At 46.4% G+C, this 20,093-nt stretch overlaps 4 protein-coding genes across 5 annotated transcripts; 3 read left to right on the forward strand and 1 right to left on the reverse strand.

The window, feature by feature from the left end:
* Positions 1-5,735: 5,735 nt before the first annotated feature.
* LOC117589526 (integrator complex subunit 5) lies at positions 5,736-9,560 on the forward strand. Of its 2 annotated transcripts, none has more exons than XM_034281518.1 (10): positions 5,736-5,910; positions 5,982-6,757; positions 6,818-7,162; positions 7,227-7,491; positions 7,546-7,994; positions 8,055-8,419; positions 8,484-8,763; positions 8,818-8,960; positions 9,025-9,351; positions 9,419-9,560. In XM_034281518.1, the coding sequence occupies exons 1-9, from the start codon at positions 5,804-5,806 to the stop codon at positions 9,322-9,324; spliced, it is 3,030 nt and encodes a 1,009-aa protein (XP_034137409.1). In that variant the 5' UTR covers positions 5,736-5,803; the 3' UTR covers positions 9,325-9,351; positions 9,419-9,560. The 2 variants fall into 2 exon arrangements, with proteins under 2 accessions (XP_034137409.1, XP_034137410.1); XM_034281519.1 differs by having other exon boundaries at positions 9,025-9,346.
* A 92-nt stretch (positions 9,561-9,652) lies between these two features.
* Positions 9,653-12,398, reverse strand: LOC117589527 (serine/threonine-protein kinase STK11). The gene is made up of 4 exons (XM_034281520.1): positions 10,784-12,398; positions 10,536-10,730; positions 10,308-10,471; positions 9,653-10,250 (listed from the first exon to the last, which is right to left on the reverse strand). Exons 1-4 carry the CDS (start codon positions 11,848-11,850, stop codon positions 10,003-10,005), a joined length of 1,674 nt encoding a protein of 557 aa, XP_034137411.1. The 5' UTR covers positions 11,851-12,398; the 3' UTR covers positions 9,653-10,002.
* Positions 12,399-12,515: 117 nt separating this feature from the next.
* LOC117589528 (26S proteasome non-ATPase regulatory subunit 9) lies at positions 12,516-13,674 on the forward strand. Its single transcript, XM_034281521.1, has 3 exons — positions 12,516-12,714; positions 12,776-13,099; positions 13,172-13,674. Exons 1-3 carry the CDS (start codon positions 12,613-12,615, stop codon positions 13,403-13,405), a joined length of 660 nt encoding a protein of 219 aa, XP_034137412.1. The 5' UTR covers positions 12,516-12,612; the 3' UTR covers positions 13,406-13,674.
* A 240-nt stretch (positions 13,675-13,914) lies between these two features.
* On the forward strand, positions 13,915-19,408 carry LOC117589614 (two pore potassium channel protein sup-9). Its single transcript, XM_034281691.1, has 9 exons — positions 13,915-14,139; positions 15,536-16,505; positions 16,607-16,762; positions 16,829-16,955; positions 17,018-17,208; positions 17,269-17,456; positions 18,469-18,629; positions 19,046-19,078; positions 19,138-19,408. The coding sequence occupies exons 2-9, from the start codon at positions 16,379-16,381 to the stop codon at positions 19,376-19,378; spliced, it is 1,224 nt and encodes a 407-aa protein (XP_034137582.1). The 5' UTR covers positions 13,915-14,139; positions 15,536-16,378; the 3' UTR covers positions 19,379-19,408.
* Positions 19,409-20,093: the final 685 nt, after the last annotated feature.

Raw genomic sequence — 20,093 nt, forward strand, 5'->3', positions numbered from 1 at the left:
AGCGAAGATGGACAAAGCGTAGGGAGGGCATTCGTTTGGCCATGAGGCCAGATCATTTCACTTGCCATCACTTGATTGGAGGCCTTACTTATCCAGTTATCCCAGTCGAGATTCAAGGTCAGCGCTATACAGCAACACTTCCGTGTGAATGTGGTCAAGCCAGCTGTGGGCTCTGGGCTAACCCAGAGAGTTAAGTTAAGTTAACCTCCAACGAAACAGCCTTCACTTCACTTGGCCAAGACAGCCAAGACTCGAAAGCTACGAAAAGTAAATGCAACACTTGCAATTTTTGTGTGCACTCTTCACGTATATAACTCAAGTGCGAATGGCACTAGCAAAACAGAAAACGTACAGACAGAGATAGAGAACGAAAGTTCTGCGCTCGGCAAAAATGCATTTGAGCAAAGACTGGGCGAAAAGACCTTGCCCAAAAAATTTGTACTTGAAAGTGAAAACCAGTTGCACGCGGCGCTCGAACTTGGTGTTTTTCCATTTCCAAAGAAAAAACCACACAACAAATATATAAGATTGGAGCGGAGAGTGAGCGAAGAGTGAGCGTGACACTTGACGGAAGGTTTTCCTCAATGAATAATCTCAGTCTCTTTGTTCCCTGGCCCTGCTCAGAGCTATTCAATTTTTGCTCAATTAATTGCAGATACAAACAATATAATATTTAAAGGAAAACTATTACGGATGCTGTAATGCACTGCGGGGAATCTTTTCTTTTCTTTCCCCCCCCCCCTTAATAACACCCTCGGGTATATAATAAATGGCATCTGCGAATCGTGCTGAGCTGTGGAAAGGGTCATTTGTGTGATTGAATGGAAAGCCCAGCCAGCCAGCCAGCTTTGCATGCTACTTAGCCAGAATCAAAATTGCAGGGTGGAGTCCTCAATTTTTAACTCAATTTTACTCCATTAATTCTGATTAAATGCAGCAGATATTCACTGGGAATCCCCCCAGTGTCCAGAGACTTACCATTTTTTTCCTGTGTAATTCGCTGGTTGAGGGCACTCAAAAGATCGGGACCTTCTTTCAATTAGTAGATAGTTACAGGTAATACGTATTGGAATTTCTAATATATTATTCACTTTGCTGAATCTTTACAAAGATTACTTTGCTTTGGCATTCAACTTGTTTTCACTGCTCGTTCGCCGCACTCTCGTTCGTTTTGTTTCGTTTTGATTCGATTCGATTTGATTATCCTTGATTTGGATTACACACACACTTTTGTAACATGTTTATATGATTTTTGGATTTGTTTTAACTACATCACAATGGGAACAACTGCGGACAGGCTTGGATGCTACTTGGTTGCTGCTGCTGCTGCTGCTGCTGCTTTTATTTGTGATGCTGCTGACCACAATGGGCTGCTAAACGGGCTACGGCTACGGCTACGGCTAGACTTGGCTGGACAGCGGAGCGCACGTTTTCACATTCAAATCAAAAATCAAAATAAGTTTGATTTCACGCTGCCGCTTTGCTTTTATACGAGTCATAGGAGCGACGTTGGTGGCGTGGCGCATTTTCTGTGAGCGGTGAAGCGGCGGCGGCCCCCGGGCCCAGAGCGAACGTGAGCGCGAAGCAGTCTCAGAGCGCAGCTCAGCCGAAGCTTAGCAGCAGAAGCAGCAACAGGTTGTCAGCTATGTCTGATGTCTGTGTGTGCTTTGATCGCTGTATGTGTGCTTGTGTGCGCCGCTCTCGCTCTGCCGACTTTTGGGGCCAGCAAGGATGCTCGGCTGCTGCTGTGCTTTGCACCCACACCAAAGTGCAGCCGTTAATTATCAGTAATATCAGGTGTTTGCGGGGAATTTTTTTGCTCTCTGTTGTACTGCCCGTTACCCGTTACTTGCAGTGCCCAAGAGCGTGCTGCGTTCGGGCATTAAATGCGCATTTCCACAAGCCTACAATCCGAGTGTTCTAGTAATGGTAACTTGGATCCATGCATGAAGACTAAATGGAAGTTATTTTGTATGAATATCTATAAGAAAAGGAGGAATAGGCAAATCTGAACTGCGACATACCTTTGACACTTTTGCTTGACATTCATTTTCTATCCATACTTATAATAGATTGGAAAACATCAAAATCGTTTTAAAACTCAATCAAAATGAATAATAATAACACGAAGAACAGATATACTTTCTTTGGGAAAATGTGCCACAGGGAACAAAAAGAAAAGAACTGAACAAATTCGAATTTTATTTAACCTTTAAGTTCGAATGTACATTTTTTTAGCACAAATCTACCAAACAACCAAAGTTCGTTTCAGTCGAAAAGATTTTCCACACCCTATTGTCTCCTTTGATCTCAAGTTGAGTACTTTTCTATTAGCAACTAATAAACACTAATATCAAGTATCAGTTAACTTGGAATTTCGACTATTATGGGTTTTGCTTGCCTCTGCTTGCCCCTTGTGATGCTTGCACTCCGTGCAAAGAGCACATGAAAAGCCGTTAATTAACCCCTGACCAGCCCTGCCTGCGTTGCATATAATTACTGAGATTTGCTTGAACTTTGCAGTTCGTCGGAAAAGTGTGCGAGCACACAACAAAATGTGAAAACCAAGACGAAAAAAAAGAGAACGCCAAGTAGGACGCTGCCACAGACACACACAAATCAAATGCGACAACTATGCTCAGACTTTGTTTGAATATGTACGAGCATGGATGGATTTCGTATATCCAAAAAAAGAGAAGACGGACGAACCTGCGAGGGAACCCGTTTGTTTTCTGCTGGCTTTTTAACATATTCATGTGTAATGAAGAGCGACGGCCAGAGTGGGTCCAATGGCTGTCACTAGCCAGCCGCTCGATTCCTCCACTGTGTTTGCTTTTCCCGATCAATAAACGGCCAAAACGCGCCGTGAACTTGTGAAACAAACAAAGCTGCTGGCCAAGCCTATGGCCTATGGAGGCGATGGATGTTTGTGTAGAGAAATTCAAATAAAAGGATGAAAAGGAGAGAAATAAATAACCGCTTGACCGAGTGATCTACTGATCAGCAGCCTCCTCTTACACCTTATTTTTAGTTTGCCTGCTAAAAATCCCACTCGGAGCAGGTGCAAACAGCTGCCTACTGCTGCTCAAAGTTCATTGCGTGGGATGCCACAATGCCTTGGGAGAGCTGTTCTTACCGCCAAGTTCTGGCTAAAACCCCTCTCTATACACTCTCGCACATTTCTGTTTGCGTTTGAGCTGAGCAAACATCAGCGTGAGAGCCGCTGAATATTTATGAGACAATAAGTAGCCCTTGGTGATCCCATCGAAGAGATGCGATACACGCGTCACCCATATTAGTCGGAATTTGAATACGATCTACTCAAGGGCTACTCTACGAGCAGTGGCTGAATGACTAAAGCGAAACCTTTCGAGCGAAGACAACAGGAATTTCCGCATATTTCACCATGTGGGGAATTTTAGCTGCAGGTTTTTCCCCAAGGCGTTTTGGAACTAAGTTAAAGGAGCGAATGTGCAGCCACTCAATCAGTTCTGGCTTGACCTTTAGCTCCTTCCTGTTACCGCCCCCGTCTCAAGGCATCCGTACATTGACTTCTTTTTGTGCGCATCTTTTGTGTAATTTGAAATTTTTTCCAGCACACCCCCGTGTCGCGTGTTTCTTTCGTGTAACCTTCGGCCCCAGAAACATTGACTTTAATTTCAATCCCAATCATTGGCCCAAAGCACGAACAAAGCTGATGATGCTACCGCAGATGGACCGGACCGCAGCCCGTGTATGGCCAGCATTTGGTGGGTGTCGGCGTCGCTTGCCGGCCATTGTGTTTATTGGGCCAAGTTGAAGAGTTTTTTTGTGCTGTCGCTCGTCTAGCTCTTTTTATAGCTTTGGATGCTTCGGAATCTCGTTAGGTCTATTTGGCCTTATTCGACCACCGAAACGACGATACCCACGAAAAAGTCCGAGTTCAAGGTTAGCGTTCGCGTAAAAATTTCCAAATTATCGAAACACGCGCCCAAGGGAAGAGCGTCCTATCAGCTGTGACCTCAGCTGTGGACAGCTTAGATGCAGTTATTGGGCCAATGGCCCCCTTGGGGCCTCAACGAGTGTTGTGCAACGCTCGATGATTGATACGATGATTCGGCGCTGGCAAAGTCTCAATGGGCCCTTCAAGGCATCGTTGCATTGCGGCTGTTCCTGTGCCTCCACCTGTGGCTGTGTTGCATCGGGCCTTTTGTGGCTTTGATTATTAAATAACGGTTAAGTCTAACGTCATTTTGTGATTCCGCAAATCATTCTCGGCATTCACATTAGCGTGGCATTTTCTGGGGCTGGCTGAAGCAATGCAATTGAAAGTGTGAAATACCAAGAAGACGGACAAGAATAATAAACACATTTTTCAAGCCGGACTGTCCAAACAAACCTCAAGTCATTTGTAGATAGAGAAAAACCCGTTTTAAGGCTTGCCAAGAACAATCAAAAATATGCCGATTCAGATATAGATTCAGATGTAAAGTTTATAGTATATATAGAAGCTTAAGGAAAAATAATAAAAATACATGAAATTAGCACGGTTGCTGGACTTTCCACACAATACAACACAAACCTGCATGGACAGCGTGTAGAGTGTCCATTTTAACGACATTTGTCAATAGCCACAAACAAGTTCAAAGCAAATCGATCAACACACATCGGAATCGGAATCTGAATACAGCGACGAGCAGAAGCCAATGGATGCTGACGAAGATGAACATAAAGATGATGGGCAATGATGGCGAGCGGTGGGGACTCGAGGGGGCTTAGTACGCATATAAAAACAGAGAGATATTAGAAATTGCGCAAGAGATTTGAACATTTGAACATTGGCTGGCCATCGTGAAATTATATCAAGGTCAAGTCAAGTTGACACAGAAACCAATCGATTGAGCTAAATAATATTAATTGATGGATTTTGAAGTTCCAAGTGGAGCAGTCTGCACCGAAACAACACCATCAATACCACTAAGTGCAACGTCACCTGAAAATTTGCATGATAAGAAGCGATTGATTTCAAATTAATTCATTGCAAACTTGAACTTTGTTTCTTTCACATAAATGTACATTCAAATGCAAAGTGACTTGAAATAAGCACCATCCCTCTCCCTATAGCTTCGAATGAAATGCATTTTAGCCTATGGAAAATTTTTGGTTATTTATGCGCAAGTTGATCGATTGGTTATTACCGATTTGAATGGTTATATTGGTTGGCGCGCTATCGAACGTGGTGATGGGCAGCACTGGAAGTGCAATTATTCTTAAAACACCGATAGGTTCCGTCTATCGCATATAAATACCGATACAACTGTGTTTGTATTTATTGAGCACGTTCGCCAGGTTGTTGGTTGACCCTTTTAGTTTTAAACTAAGCATTCCAACAAAAGGAAGTCGTGAAAGCCAGCCAATCTTGTGGCGAATGTATTTTATAATCGTAGAAAATTGTAGTTCCACCGCTGAGAGTCTAAGTTGTATGGCAATATTAAACAGAATATTAAAATCGAGTAAATATGTCATTTACCGAGACCGCTTAACCTTCTGTTGACCCATGGGTGAAATTAATGAAACTTAAAGATGTTTAAAGCAGTTTAGCTGAAAGAAACGGTGCCCAATTGAATTTGTTCGTGAACAAGGGGGATGGGTGGCTACAATAAACATTTACAAGCAGTTTTATTTTGCCAATTTGGACAAAGTGCTTACCTATTTAAAATGTGGGCGTTCAGTGTGTTAAGTTTGAACAGTCACTCGGAATGAGCCATTCAATCCTATTCGCTGTGGCGATTAAATAAAATAAATAAATAAAGATATAACAAAAATGTTGCGGCAAACTCTGTTGGATCAGCTGAAACACTTCATAGAGTCAATCAGCAATGGCCACAACAACCCACAATTACTGACAAATCCCGCACTCATCAAGCTCTCGTAGGTTTGCCCCATTCCCACAAACAAATCAAATCAAATAAACATTCTCTTATCCAATCTGTAACTCACAGTCTGAGCTTCCTTGATGAGCTGCCATCGACGCGGGATTTGGTATTTGAGTACTTTGGCCTTCTGGCCGAGATCAGCGTGCAGCTGTATGTGTCGCCCGAAATGATGGACCAGAAGACGGGCCTGCCGGTGTCGCAGGTGAAGCAAGGCGGCAACCGCAAGCAACAGATGCGTGCCCAAGATTACGAGAGCTTCAACATGGTCAAGACAGCGCTCCAGCATATGGTGTGGAAAGGTCCGCCCGCCTGGCCACCGTTGATTGCCATGTGGAGCTTGGAGCTGGTGGCGAAGCTCTCGGACAAATATACGCAGCGACGCATGACCATCACGGCATCCTGCAACTATTGGCTGGAATGCAGCGCCATGCACGGCCTGATGACCCTCATCAACAGTTGCTTTCGCAAGCTAACCAACGCCGAGGAAGAGACTTGCGTGGAACTAATGCTCAATGCCTTCCACCGATTCCCCATGACCTTTGATTGGATTGTGGCACGCTTGGGCGGTTGTTTTCCCTACAAAATCATAATGCAGATTCTTCAGTGTGGCATCAAGCGCTTCGTGGACGACTATCGCTGTCATCTGGACTCTGAGGCCGGCATCTTGGACTACATGACGTCGTGTCATGAGCAGCAGCTGCGCGCCGCATTCCGGGAGATGCTCAAGGACGGCTTTGCTCCAAAGAAACCGCTCGATATCGCTGTGGTTCCGTTTCTACTAATCACCACAAACTACTCAGATGCGATACTCCAAAGCTTGGTCAATGTGCTCGTCGAGATATGTTAGTAGGAGTAAAAGCATTCCCCATTCTTTTGCTAATGTTTTCGCTTTCTTTCTGCAGACTCTGAGGATATGTGCGAAGTGATTATACAAAAGTCGCCGCTTTGGCTGAGCAACAAGATGTTTGCCGACATGCAGCCGACACTCAATAACGCAGTGCTACGGATGAACGAGCACGGTGCAACGATTCTTATTACGGCCGCCAAAATGGCAGAGAAGTTTGTGTGGTGTCAGGACTTTCTGGATAACTCCATGCAGGAGCTGGAGCAGTGGGTGCTCAATCAACGCAACTTCCCCCTTCTGGCAGATCTTGCCTATGAGGAGACAAAGTACATGCTCTGGAAGAGCTGTCTCAGCACGAACCTACTCGAACAGCAGACGGCTGTCCGTTTGCTGCTCGTTGTCTGTGAGTATGCGGCACAACTGTAGCCCCACAAAATGGATGATTATCCCTCTGCTCTCTTGTTTAGCCTCTCAACATCCTCATATATACTATCAGACGATATCCCAGCTGCTAAGGAAATCTTATGCACAGAATCCAAATGGAATTGGTGCCCTTATCCGGCTGCTTGGCGGACAAAGTGGCGTGGTGAACTTTCCCGGCTTTACGCCTGGCTTCGAAATGGTCTTGGAGGACATAACCCTGCACGTGCAAGTGAACAACCGTTTGCCCGTGCCCCCAGGCACACCCACAGAAGCGTACAATACATTCTCCAACCTCAATACGCTGGCAAAGTAATTTATGCGAATGAATTTTCCACTTGAATCTAACTTAGTTTTCCACCACAGAATGCACAAGAGCAAGAATGTTGCTGCCAACATTAGGTCCACACATTTAACCCAAGCCCTGAACGAATGTCTGCCCAAGATCGTGCAAATCTTTGACTGCACCGTCAACAAGCTGGTCCTGAAAATGGACAGGGATGCAGCCGAGAGCAGTGCGGCAAAGTTTAGGCTAAAACATTCCAATAATAATAAGCGCGAGGGCCTCTCCACGGACATTTGCAATGGCAATGGTTATGGTAAGCGGACCAAAACGGAGCCGGACTCGCACACAAACTCACCCCATAGCCCTGTCGATGATGAGGATGCATGCCGTATGCGCTTGGCTCATCTTATTGTGGACCTCTTGAACAATATTGATGGTGGATCCTCCCAGAATGTGCTGCGCACTCCAGTAGTCCTCAAGCTGGCGGTGCTTAGCGTGAAATATTTCTTTGTGGGTCTCACCGAGAAAAGTAAGTATGAAAGTTGCAAAGAAAAGAAAAGCCAAGCCAACTATTAATCTCTTTCCTCAGCCGTCATACGTCGTGCGGCGGCTGCTCATCGATCGTATGCCCTGCTGCAACGGCAATGCTCTGCCCGCAAGATTGCGCGAACTGTGTGTCTGCGGGAGCTTGTCGAGGGTGCCCTCTTCTATCACGGTCATCTGTTGGGCCAGCTGGAGGAGTACAAGTTGGACGAGCTGGAGATACCCGAACATGAGCTGCTCATTCTGCAAAACCTCCACACCAGCTCGGGGGCCAACTCGAATCGTTCGGTGCTCCACTCGGGCATCATTGGGCGTGGCCTGCGTCCAGTGCTGCCAACAAATGAACGAACGTGCGATGCGGAAACGCAAGCTCTGTATCTAAAGGCATTGAATGCCTGCTGTGCCGACTTGGTAAGCGATTCAATTGGTGTCTTTCATGCATCATTCATGCATGATTCCCCTTCTTGCTTCCTAGGATAAACCCAACAATGTGGAAGGTTATTCGCTGGTCTCACTGCTTCTGGTGGAGCTGGTCTCTACGGATGTCATGTACAATGGCCTGCCCTTCCCGGACGAGGAGTTTACTAAAGTTACCATGGAAAGGGATATGCAGATAAGGCGTGCCTTCATAACGTCCCCAGTTCTGTGGGCGGTCTTGGGTCTGATCGCGGGCCACAGACCGGCTCTTTGCTACTCGTCAGTGCTGCTGCGAGCCCTGTGCGCCACGTGCTTGCATCACTGGCGTGGCAAAAATGGTAAGACATTGGACAGCAATTTGAGGGAACCTTTAACGAAGTAGAATTTCTCAGTCAACAAATTTCAGGCCACTGCGTCGAATGATGAGCTCATGCTCTGCACGAAGAAGCTGCTGCAGCTGCTGGCCATGAGCCAACTGATCCCGCCCCCATTGACCAATCTGCATCTCATCATTGAGCACTTCGAGTCGGCTGAGGCAAGTTAAGAGCGCTAAGCAGATCAATCGGCATTGCTCATGTTGTCCCACATTTATATTGCAGATTGCCCTGCTGCTGCGCGAGTGCATCTGGAACTACTTAAAGGACCATGTGCCCTCGCCAGCGTTGTTCCATGTGGACAACAATGGTTTGCATTGGCGCAACACAAGTTTGGCCAAGGTGCCGCCTCAGTATGTGGACACGTTGCGGCATTTGATGCAAAGGAAACTCTCCAAATTGGGTCCACACTACCACCAAATGTTCATCATGGCCGAGCTAATGGAGAACAAGCCAGTGCCAGTTACAATGATGGAGACAGCAGTGCTGCCGGTTTCCAGGCTACAGATTGTGGAATTAGAATAAGCAGCTTTACGAGTGTGTGCGTGTAAGGTGTGTAAACTAAATGCAGTGTTTTGTATTTGTCTCTTTTATTTATTTTTATTTTTTTCATTGATAGATTTGTATATTAAAAATCTCAGCCTGGGCCTTCCGAGTCTGTGCACTGTCCAGCAGTTATTGATTCATCGGCGGCTGAAAAATGGTCTAATTATTTGATGAGTATTAAGAATATAACGAAGCCAACAACGATTTTCAATTCATTTGAACAGGTTTTTCTTTTATCTTTTATGTGTGTTTGTGTGCACTTCACTGCGATCGATCGTTGGGCACGACACGATCCTTCTTTCAATGCTCAGTACATCAGTAGTAACGACTAATTTACTCATTCATTTGATTCATATAATACACAGTATTGTCACATGGATATATGTATAACTCTCGGCTTGCGACTGCCGCACAACAGATGACTTTGAGTCTCTGCTGGTGGCGTTGCTGCCGCTGCCGCTGCTGCTGCTGGGGTCCTCTAGCATGCCTACTTTCTTCTATAGCTACAAAATACTCGGCGAATGTAGTAGGACATAAACAAAAAACGCGAAAAAAATGGGGTAAAACAAAACCAAAATGTTGCTCACAATTTGTTAACGAGAAGTTATGCTTTCTTTTACAATTAGCAGCTAGGTTAAGGTTCTTCGCGTGGCCAGCCTACGAGGTGCGGCAATGGCTCAGCTTGCGCACCGAGATGCAGGAGGTTAGCTTCTTTGCGCGACGCTTCAGCGCCGATCCTTTCTTCTTGGGCGGCATCTCGTCTCTGTTGCCATTGGCCGATGCTGCTGCTGCTGCAGCGGCACTTGTGGAGGGATGCTCGTACGGGTGGCAGGCAGCATGGGCTGCCGCTGACTGTTTTGCTCGTATCTCAGACGCGGCCGCTGCAGCTTGTCGCGCCAGCTCCTCTGCAAAAAAAAAAAAGATTATCAGTCACATATTGTATATGGATTGAGAGCACTTACGATTGACATCGTGCTCTGTGAAATAGACATCTTCCTGGTCGTGCTCGCTGCCATAGTGATAGGCTTCCAGGTAAGGCAGTACTGTGGAACATCGGTATTTGTCGCCTTTTAATGGAGGAATGGGTATCGGTGGGCCGGTGACCGTCGGTGCGGCAATGAACCAGCTGCAAGATAAATCATTTTGCTGAACAAACAGCCAAAGACCAAGCATACACAGCTCCGACTCACGTTTCCTTGCGTATCTGCTGCAGCGAGAGGCGGTCACTGGGATCTGCTTGCAGCATGCCTAAAATTAGTTTGGCAAAGTCTGGGTCCAGCTCGTAGAGCCAGTCGGGCGCCACCCACTGCGCGCGTCCAATATTCTCCAGCAGGCGATAGATATTATCGCCCTCGAACGGATACTGGCCGGTAGCCAAGTTGAAGCTGCAAATGAAAACTTATTAAAGAAACTTCTAGAGTTGATAGGCAATGCTTACAGTGTAACTCCACTGCTCCAGATGTCCACTTTGAAGCCAGCGAATGTTTCGTGGCCATTGGCAATCTCTGGCGGTTGAAATGCTGGCGAGCCCTGGCCCGTTGTGCATGTGTCGTCCGGCGAAAACAGATCCAATTGCTCTGCCACGCCAAAGTCCGATATCTTTAGTGTTTGATCCAGAGACAGCAGTAGGTTACCCGGCTTTATGTCCTTGTGTATAACGCGGCAGCTGTGCAGATACTCCAGGCCATCGACCAGCTGGTGGAAGTAGCCGTGCGCCTGGAATAATGGCATCTTTTTGTCGGGCTGATAGTCCACCATTTCCTGCAGTCCGCCCACGCAGTACTCCATCACCAAATACATTTTCTGCTTCTCCTCGTTGTAGAGAACATCCACAAGCTCCACAATGTTGGGGTGTTTCAGCTGCTTCAGCAGGTGGATCTCTCGCGTTACGTTCTGCTCGCCGTTGGGGATGCGTCGCAGCTTGCGCTTCGTGAGTATCTTGACGGCGAGGCGGCACAGATCCTCCGAGTTCATGGCCTCCTTCACTTTCCCGTACGAACCCTCTCCGAGAACATCGCCCATTATGTACTTGCCGACCATTTTGATGTTCTTTTTCTTCTGCTGATAGATTATGTCCTGGCTGTCGACGCGATTGAAGAACACATTGCCCATGTCCAGGGTGACGCGATCCAGTGTCTCGATCTCGTCGTCATCCAGCCAAGTGACCTGAGGATGTGGATGCTCTTCGAGCAGCTCGGGCTCGTTGTAGAAGCTTCCCGCAACGGCAACGCGATCTGCCGGTTCCTCTGCTTCACCATCCTTGAGTTCCACAAAGGCCTCGTCTATCTCGGATGCCGTGTCATAGTGAAAGTTTGTATTGTCTAGCAGCACGGTCATCTCATCGTCCACACCGTCTTCTTCCAGCGGCTCCTTGCCGGCGCCTTCGACAGACTTGCTGGAGCCGAGCTGCTGGCCGCCACCGCCTCCTCCTGATCCCTGATGATGATGATGTGGATGTCCTGCTTTGACTGGTGCCTCCATTGTGTTTGTGCTAGTCACAGTCATTTGGATACTCTCTGCTCCACACACGCTATTTGTAGGTATACCTATGTGTTATTTGTTTATATATGTAATCAACGGCAATACGACGCTCTTCTGCTCTCTCTCTCTCTCTCTCCTTGCTCCCTTCTCTGTTTCCGTCTCCGTATCCCCGTCACCGCCGCCGTCTCGTGGGCTAGAACTAGAACATTGCATAAACTTCCGAACTGCCCACAGCCCACCGCTCACATTGTGTGCTTCGTTTCACGGGGAGGGCGGGTCAGAGGAGGGCGCTGTTCTGCTCACCGATATGATCGGACGTTGACGACGGCAAGGAGCGGTGCGAGCACTTCGTAGGGCTCGTAAGCAGCGGCTCGCCTGGCTCCGAAAACGGCTCTTGAAAACCTTTTTTTGTGCCACACAGGGGCCGTGTACTTCCGTGTATTATCTTGGCCAAGCGCTGGCTAGTGCTACGCGCTGTGGGCCCACTGGTTTCGTGTGTGTTTATTTTTTTAATCAATTCGCACCAATACATCCAAAACAACAGATTCAGATTTCTCGAATTCTCAAAATTTGTACATTTTGTGTTTACTCTCAAGTGAGTTTATGGAGAATATCGATATATGGTATCGATGTACAGAAATGTCAAACTGACACTGCGACCAGGGCTGGCGACAGGGCTGAGAATTGTTGTTAAAAAATGCAAGAAGTGACAGAGGAAAAAGTAGGCTAACCACACAAATTACATTTATAGAATCCCCACCGATTAAAGCAATCAAAACGCAAGTCATGGCCACTGGAATAACAACCAAGGAACGCCTGGAGAGGCTAATGGCCGCCAAAACGCAGCTGGAGGCTCAAATCAGTAGAAATGGACAGATTTTGGCTGCAGTAAGTAAACTAAGCTCCAGCGGCTGATTGCTAAACAATGCCATCACAAAAATTCTTTCAGAACGACAATGTTGGCATGACCGGTGCCTTGATCGACGCCGAAGGGTTCCCGCGCAACGACATCGACGTCTACCAGGTGCGCCAGGCCCGCCAGACGATAATTTGCCTGCAGAACGATCACAAGGAGCTGATGAACCAAATCCAGAACCTGCTCAACCAGTACCACAGTGAGATCGCCACCACCGACCCCGAGTTGGTGAATCGTGCCTCCGCCTTGGAACTGGACAGCGACAGAGCGTTTGGTGGATCCATTGTTGCTCCTCCCGATATTCGACCCATGGTTGTGGTCAATCTTGTTAGCCCTAATTCCCCGGCTGAAGAGGCGGTGAGTAGGACTAAAACCCAACACACAATGCGCCTACATCCTGTCTAAGATTATTCCATTTGCCATTTGCAGGGCTTGCGCGTTGGCGACTGCATCTGCCGCTTTGGCTCTGTTAACGGCAACAACTTTAAGGGAGATCTCGGCCAGATTGGCGAGATTGTCAGAAACATGCAGAACCAGAACGTCCAGCTCAAAGTCAAGCGCGGCGAGCAGCTGATGGATCTGCTGTTGGTGCCAAAAGCATGGAGTGGACGCGGCCTGCTGGGCTGTAACATTGTGCTGCCCCCAGAGTCCATGGAGCACTAATTTATTATTTAAACCTGCATGCATATACATTTGATGCATTTAATTATTAATTCATGGCCAGGCCACAAGAACATTATTTGTACTAAATTGTAAAAATTGATTTAGCTTCGTTTCCCAACCAAACTGCGGTCATTTCGAGTGACGGACGTCCCCGGCTTCTGGGTCACTGTGCCATTAGGTGGGATGGTCAAGGAGAAGACTGACGACAGCATAAATATAAATGGCCCTAATTGAGGTGGAGCAGGGATGCATAATTAATACACATTAAAGAACGAATTTTCTAAGATAAAATAAATATTTTCGAGTTTCAAATTGGTTGCTTCCTTTCTTATTCCCCCCAAATGACGATTAAAGCTTGCGCCTAACAGCACGCTAACGAGAAAGCTTTTAGAGAGCAAAAGCGCAACGGCATTTCGGAACAGCGCGGCTGGATGGGATGCCCGACTCAACCCTGAAGCTGACAATCCGCACAGGACACAGGCTCCAGCAGCCCCAACTGTCAGTTTGTGCGCCGTAGCAGAGCAGTACTCAAACTCAGCTAAAGTCGCGTGCATTGCGAACGGAACGCAACCGAAACTGTGCGTGCCAAGGAACAAATTGAGCTGTAGTGAAAAAATTACCAGGCGGAAAATTTTACTAATTTTCGAGTGATAAATAAGAGGATCTCGGTAACGAAGATATTCCCGAAAATTGGCAATTACGCTGTCTAATTTGTCGAGGCATTGAGAATATGTGTATGTGTGTGTGTTTTATATAATAATAGAAGGGAATGGAATGGAATGGCATTAATGTGTGCTAGCTGGGAGGATGTACGGTATTTTTTTCGCTCAGCTCTCGACAGGCGACGAGGGCAGACGCATACAGCAAATGAATGGCACTGCGATAGACGAAGTGGATGCGATGGAGGGAGGGAGGGAGGGAGGAGCTCTTGATAGTGTCACTGTCATTGCCAGTGCACGGCAGAAGAGCAGAATGGAGTCCTGTGGTGGGGGAGGCTGCGCGATTCCGATTGCGGGTGGGCAAATAGGTTAACAAATAATGCGGATAATGGCCGTGCGAACAGCAGAGTACTCCTTATGCTGAGGCAAACTAACAAAAAAGTTAACTAAGGGCGGACTTGGACGCGGCATGGCACGCTTGTGTGTGTTGTGGCATCCTTTGCGAACCTGGTGTCTGTGTGTGTTTGTGTGTGTACAAATGCTGGCAAACCACCCCAACAGACCCCACACGGCCCAGGACCAACATTTTGGTTACCCAATAAATTAAAAAGAATACCGAGTGCGTGGTTCTGTGTATCATGCACGGGTATGCATGAATGTGTGTATGCGTGTAAGCTTCAACGCGCACACACAAAGTAAAGTTCTTCTCCACGAGCATATGAATGCTCGATTCGAGAGTATGTTGGCACTTGAATAATTCAGAGATACTGCAATGGCTATTGGATGGCCAAATTTAAAAGATGCCGCATCGTTTCCATTGTTAGTCAATAAGAAGCTCTGTTCTGGCCGCAGAGCGTGCCACTGCCCCCCAGCCCACACAAGCTCAAAGCCACTTTCTGATTTACTGCTACGCTGGAGCTTTCGTTCTGGCTGTTGCTTTCTCATTATCCCGTTGCTTTAATAATTCACCAAATACAGTTACCGCCGAATCTGAAATTGCCTGCTTAGCAGTTTCACGCTTTGCCAGCTTCCAGTTGCCAGTGCGTCCACAAATCCAGGCGCTTATTTGCGAAGGACGCGTACAAATAAATTTGTAATTTGCATGTTTGCATTGGGTACACACACAGAAAAAAAAACCGACGCAGTTCAACTTTCAATAATTTGGTTTATTATATTAGTTTCCGAGAAAAATGAAGTGCTGTGTTGATATTGATGGCCAATGTTGGAAAACGAAAACTTGTTTCAGTGTACGCGAGCTGTGTGTGGGCTGGCATAGGCCATGTATAGTTTTGTTTAGCAGGATGTGGATGATGATAGATTAGTGCGATGCATCAATGAGGCAACCAATTAGGCGGGATGTGGAGAGGAGATTGCATCCAGCCGTTGCCACACACTGGGATCTATTTTTAGCTTGCCCCAGTGCAACTTGCCATAAAGACTAATTTATGTCATTTCCACACACCCAACGCAGCCAGAAGCCCCTCTCCGTCTGTACCCCGGTTGAAGGCAAGTGCGGCGTAAGTGAAGCCGAAGGACACTGCAAAAGCCCCGCCAACGAGATGCCACCGCTGTGCATGCGACATACCGTCAGAAGCAGCAGCAGCATCAACAGCAGCATCCTTGAAAGCTTTGCGTCCTCTGCCAGAAGGAAGACCACCACAACTGAGGGGCAGGAGGTAGTTGCACTTGCAGTCGCAGTCGCAGCATGGAATGCATCAAAGGTGGCAGAAGTATAAATAACACAAGGACATGGACGGCGCAACGAACGCGACGAGGACAAAGGCCCACGGCAACGGTGAAAGCACCACCAGCATCCATTGCGAGCTGTGACCGTGCAGCCACTAGGCCACTAGGTTCCCATTGCGGCTAAATGACTAGATTCAGATTCATAGTCGAGAGACATTATTTGTAATGCAATCAGGACAAGGAGGAAAGTGCTAAGTGAATTGTGCCGTGCCCAAAAACTTAAGTGCCAGTGCCGCAAAGGCGGCAGCGACTAACCGTTACGTGGCAGAGAGCGCGAGCGGCAGGAGAAGAGAGGAGAGAGCCAAGTGAGAGTGCAAGAGAGGTGTCAGTCGTGTTGTTGGCGCTTAACCCAATTTAAAAAGTTTGTCCTTTGAACGAACAAGCGAGCCCCTGACAGTACCAGCGGACAGTGCGAGTGGCACATATGGAAGGCAGCGGCCGGACAAGTTGCAGGTGCAGCCAGAACTCCAGCAGCCGCAGCAGCAGCAGTAAGCAGCTATACCGCAAGCGGAGGCGCCGCCAGTGAATGCCACATTGCCAATACAAATAACCCTCGCCTAAATGAAGAATGAAGAAACAAAATGTGCGCACGATATCCTTGATCGTGTGTACATTTACGTATCTGCTAGTCGGAGCCGCTGTCTTTGACGCACTTGAATCGGAAACGGAGAAGCGTCGCTGGGAGGCGCTGCAAGGTGAGTGCCCGGCCCGGCCCGGCCCGGGCCCGGGCCCAGGCCATTGCCATTGCAAGTTACGTCACAAGCTAAGCACTCGTGTAATTTGGTTGCAATTGCAGATGCCGAGGACATGATAATACGCAAGTACAGCATTTCGCCGGAAGACTTTAAAGTCATGGAGACGGTGGTGCTCAAATCGGAATCGCACAAGGCCGGCCAGCAATGGAAGTTCACCGGCGCCTTCTATTATGCAACCACAGTGCTAACTACCATAGGTAACCATGTCGTCACGTTAATTATGCTTTAACAATGAATTATTCATGTCTTTTATGTGCGAGCAGGCTATGGACATTCAACACCCAGCACTGTGGGCGGGAAGCTCTTCACCATGTGCTATGCCATTGTGGGTATTCCCCTGGGTCTCGTTATGTTCCAGAGCATCGGAGAAAGAGTGAATAGACTGAGCAGGTTGGTTGGCTCACTGTCTACCCCCTACTGATGCTTGCATACCTAACTAACCATTTCCACAGCTATGTTATCCAAGCAGTTCGCACATCGCTGCGTTGCAAACGAACTGTCGCCTCGGAGGTGGACCTCATATGCGTTGTGACGACGCTTAGTTCGCTGACGATAGCGGGCGGTGCTGCAGCCTTTTCAAAATTTGAAGGCTGGAGCTACTTTGATTCAGTATATTACTGTTTTATTACTTTAACTACAATAGGTAAGAGCTCCCACCATCCATCAAAACTCAGTAGATAATGGTTACTTGTTATTTTTTCAGGCTTTGGCGATATGGTAGCCCTACAGAGGGACAACGCACTGAATAGAAAGCCAGAGTACGTGATGTTTGCATTGATATTTATACTATTTGGGCTGGCAATCGTGGCCGCATCGCTGAACTTGTTAGTGCTTAGGTTTGTTACAATGAACACCGAGGATGAGCGACGTGACGAGGCGCAGGCCATGCAGGTGAGAAGATCAGAGCCGTCACAGCGGACTCCAAGCAACTCATGCAACCAACTCATTTGTTACCGTAGACTTGAGGACTGTTTTGGTCATTCCTATGATTATTAATACAATTACGAGTACATTTACCAAGTCGAGATAATTCAGTTTCGCTGTAAATTCCCTTGGTAGTGTAGTGAATCGCTTTACTCTCCAGTTTTATCCTAATATCAAAGCTTCGCTCTACCTGTTCACTTGTGTAGAATCTTGACAATAGATTATGTACAACTTTGTTACGTTTATTGCAATTCTACTCGAATAATTTCCATCTCATTTCTCTCATGTCGAATCTTGAACTTTGAACCTTGAACCTTTACTTCAGAAACTTGTTAAAATTATTTCTAAATTGCTTTGAATATCTGCTTGCCACTTTGCTGCACACTCACCACACCGACTTACTCTTGATAATCATGCACCTTAATTCGGTATCTTTTTCAATCATTTTTGAAGTACTTTTGTGCAATTTGCAAAATAAATATTTTGTACTGTATTTGGAACCAATTAATTTCTACAATTTATTCAATGCAGGCCAATACGAGAGCAACTCAATGTAAAACGAATTAATATTTTCTTTTTTGGCATATTTTCGGTTGCTTTTGACTTAACGAACAAATCAAAATGCAAAAAAACGCGAGCTTAGTTTATGTCCAAGTCCAGTTTATGGACCAACGAGGTGATTGCAGTTTTCGATTCCCATATATTAGACTTAACTCTAAACTACAACCACAACTTCACCACCTGCTTCTGTACCACACTGAACAACTACAGCAACAGAAACAGCAACAGCCACAGCTACAGCCACAACACCGACATCCACATAAACACACACTCTCGCCACAGCCACACAAATCCAGTCCCGAATAAAATAAAACTGAGCCCCCTCTACGTTTTCCACGCTATATACTCAACCTCTACTCCACATTCTGCACACTCCTGCGTAATTTAATATAATAATTAATGCCGATATCCATTACAGGCACTGCAAGTGGCTGTCAAGCTGGAGGGCGATGTGATAACATCCAACGGGTCCATACTGAGCGGCTACGAGGGACACGACGGCCAATCGCTGAACGGATCAAGTGCGTCATCCATGTGCTCGTGCCATTGTGTGTGTCTTAATAGAAACCGACATAAAAAGTATGTAATCCGTAGCAGTACACTTTCTCACACGTCAAAAAAAGAAAAGGATTATGAATAGGCCAATTTACGTTGCACTTGTTGTTGGAGTGCTTGGCGTGAGACGCGTCGGAGGGTGTGAGGACGTTTCCTGCTCTATTATGACAGATAAAGAAATAGAAAAGACATAACGCTTTAAGGAAGGCCACAATCTGAACCAATCAGGAGACTCTATTTAGTTCAAGGGACTTGTGGGAGTACCGAACTGTTTTTCTTTAATCTATTTACATTTCAATTATCTATAGAAGATTGTTAAGAATGGTCAACACATGTCTATTGCACATTGTTTAATATATTCCAATGTTTTCGCATCGCTTTATTAATGCACACAAATGCTTTTACCTTACATTTCTATCGATTTGCATACGTGGACACAGGAGTAACCACTTAGGCAGAAACAATGATACAGAGTAAGCTGTTCCATCTCTCCATTGCTCACTTATTACCCAAACGCTTCCTTTTTCAACAGAAATCAGTACAGGCTACAGCGATCGCCCACACACATAAGGCATCTTCTGCCCGAGGTTGTTCCCATGCAGGATTTAAACTACGACTACGATACACAAAGTGTGCACTCAATGCCGGATCGCGGTGTCATGGATAGCAACTACATGGGCGTCGACATGGTGGACACTGCGAGCAGCGGTTCCCCCTTGCGGCCACAGCAATTGCTCAAGCGCAATGTCTCACTTCTATCTTTTCGCATCTAGGAGGAGTACGAGGTGATCCAGTGGCAGCCAGGACAGGAGAGGAGCAATCGCAGAGTGAGGATAAACAGGGGGAGCAGAAAGCAGGAACAACGAAGTGGCGGCCCCACCCCTTGGACCTGCCCTCGCCAAAACAAAAAACGACTTACAACTTGAAAGTGATAAAAAGGCTCTAATAGTACTTAAAACTTATTTAGATTCGAAACCGAATGTAGGACGAGACATGCAGTTGGGAGGATTATCTATTGAAAATGCGCAATTTATGTGCGCACCGCGAGATGCTATTTATGTGCATTTACAATGTAAATTAGTGCATAAATCTATAAACAAAACTTGCAGTAGGCATGCCTAGCGACTAAATCTAAATGTTTACATACATTTACAATACTTACAGAACTAGAGCACTATAAAATTGAAAGTAAAACCACTGCCATTTCCGAGCGAGAGGAGATAGAAGGTGAAAGCTATGCAAAACGATTACGATGTGTCTCGTATGTTTATGAAGCGGTTCCCACAATGTTCGTATTTCTTTCGAACACACATTGTAATGCATATTAGGTGCTGCCTTCCACAGAAACAACTGCGGGTTTCACTTTGCTGCTGGAAAAGCCTTCGAAAACCGCATCTACTCACATAGTTCGACTACCATCAAAAAAGGCATAGAAATTATCAAATTAAAATTCTGTAAATACTTGATAACGGATCAATGTTAGATAAT

The sequence above is a fragment of the Drosophila guanche genome, unplaced genomic scaffold (assembly GCF_900245975.1).
Source record: "Drosophila guanche unplaced genomic scaffold, DGUA_6, whole genome shotgun sequence".
NCBI lineage: Eukaryota > Metazoa > Arthropoda > Insecta > Diptera > Drosophilidae > Drosophila > Drosophila guanche.

What these genes read in the sequence shown, in the direction of transcription:
- LOC117589614 (XM_034281691.1), top strand. Translation starts at nt 16,379, where the DNA reads ATGAAGAAACAAAATGTGCGCACGATATCCTTGATCGTGTGTACATTT. An exon ending in TCGCTGGGAGGCGCTGCAAG is followed by an intron (nt 16,506 to 16,606) that starts GTGAGTGCCCGG and finishes TTGCAATTGCAG; the next exon opens with ATGCCGAGGACATGATAATA. An exon ending in TATTACTTTAACTACAATAG is followed by an intron (nt 17,209 to 17,268) that starts GTAAGAGCTCCC and finishes TTATTTTTTCAG; the next exon opens with GCTTTGGCGATATGGTAGCC.
- LOC117589528 (XM_034281521.1), top strand. Translation starts at nt 12,613, where the DNA reads ATGGCCACTGGAATAACAACCAAGGAACGCCTGGAGAGGCTAATGGCC. An exon ending in ATGGACAGATTTTGGCTGCA is followed by an intron (nt 12,715 to 12,775) that starts GTAAGTAAACTA and finishes AAATTCTTTCAG; the next exon opens with AACGACAATGTTGGCATGAC. An exon ending in ATTCCCCGGCTGAAGAGGCG is followed by an intron (nt 13,100 to 13,171) that starts GTGAGTAGGACT and finishes TGCCATTTGCAG; the next exon opens with GGCTTGCGCGTTGGCGACTG.
- LOC117589526 (XM_034281518.1), top strand. Translation starts at nt 5,804, where the DNA reads ATGTTGCGGCAAACTCTGTTGGATCAGCTGAAACACTTCATAGAGTCA. An exon ending in AACCTCAATACGCTGGCAAA is followed by an intron (nt 7,492 to 7,545) that starts GTAATTTATGCG and finishes TTTCCACCACAG; the next exon opens with AATGCACAAGAGCAAGAATG. An exon ending in ATGCCTGCTGTGCCGACTTG is followed by an intron (nt 8,420 to 8,483) that starts GTAAGCGATTCA and finishes CTTGCTTCCTAG; the next exon opens with GATAAACCCAACAATGTGGA.
- LOC117589527 (XM_034281520.1), bottom strand. Translation starts at nt 11,850, where the DNA reads ATGACTGTGACTAGCACAAACACAATGGAGGCACCAGTCAAAGCAGGA. An exon ending in CAGCAGATACGCAAGGAAAC is followed by an intron (nt 10,472 to 10,535) that starts GTGAGTCGGAGC and finishes TTTATCTTGCAG; the next exon opens with CTGGTTCATTGCCGCACCGA. An exon ending in CACAGAGCACGATGTCAATC is followed by an intron (nt 10,251 to 10,307) that starts GTAAGTGCTCTC and finishes TTTTTTTTGCAG; the next exon opens with AGGAGCTGGCGCGACAAGCT.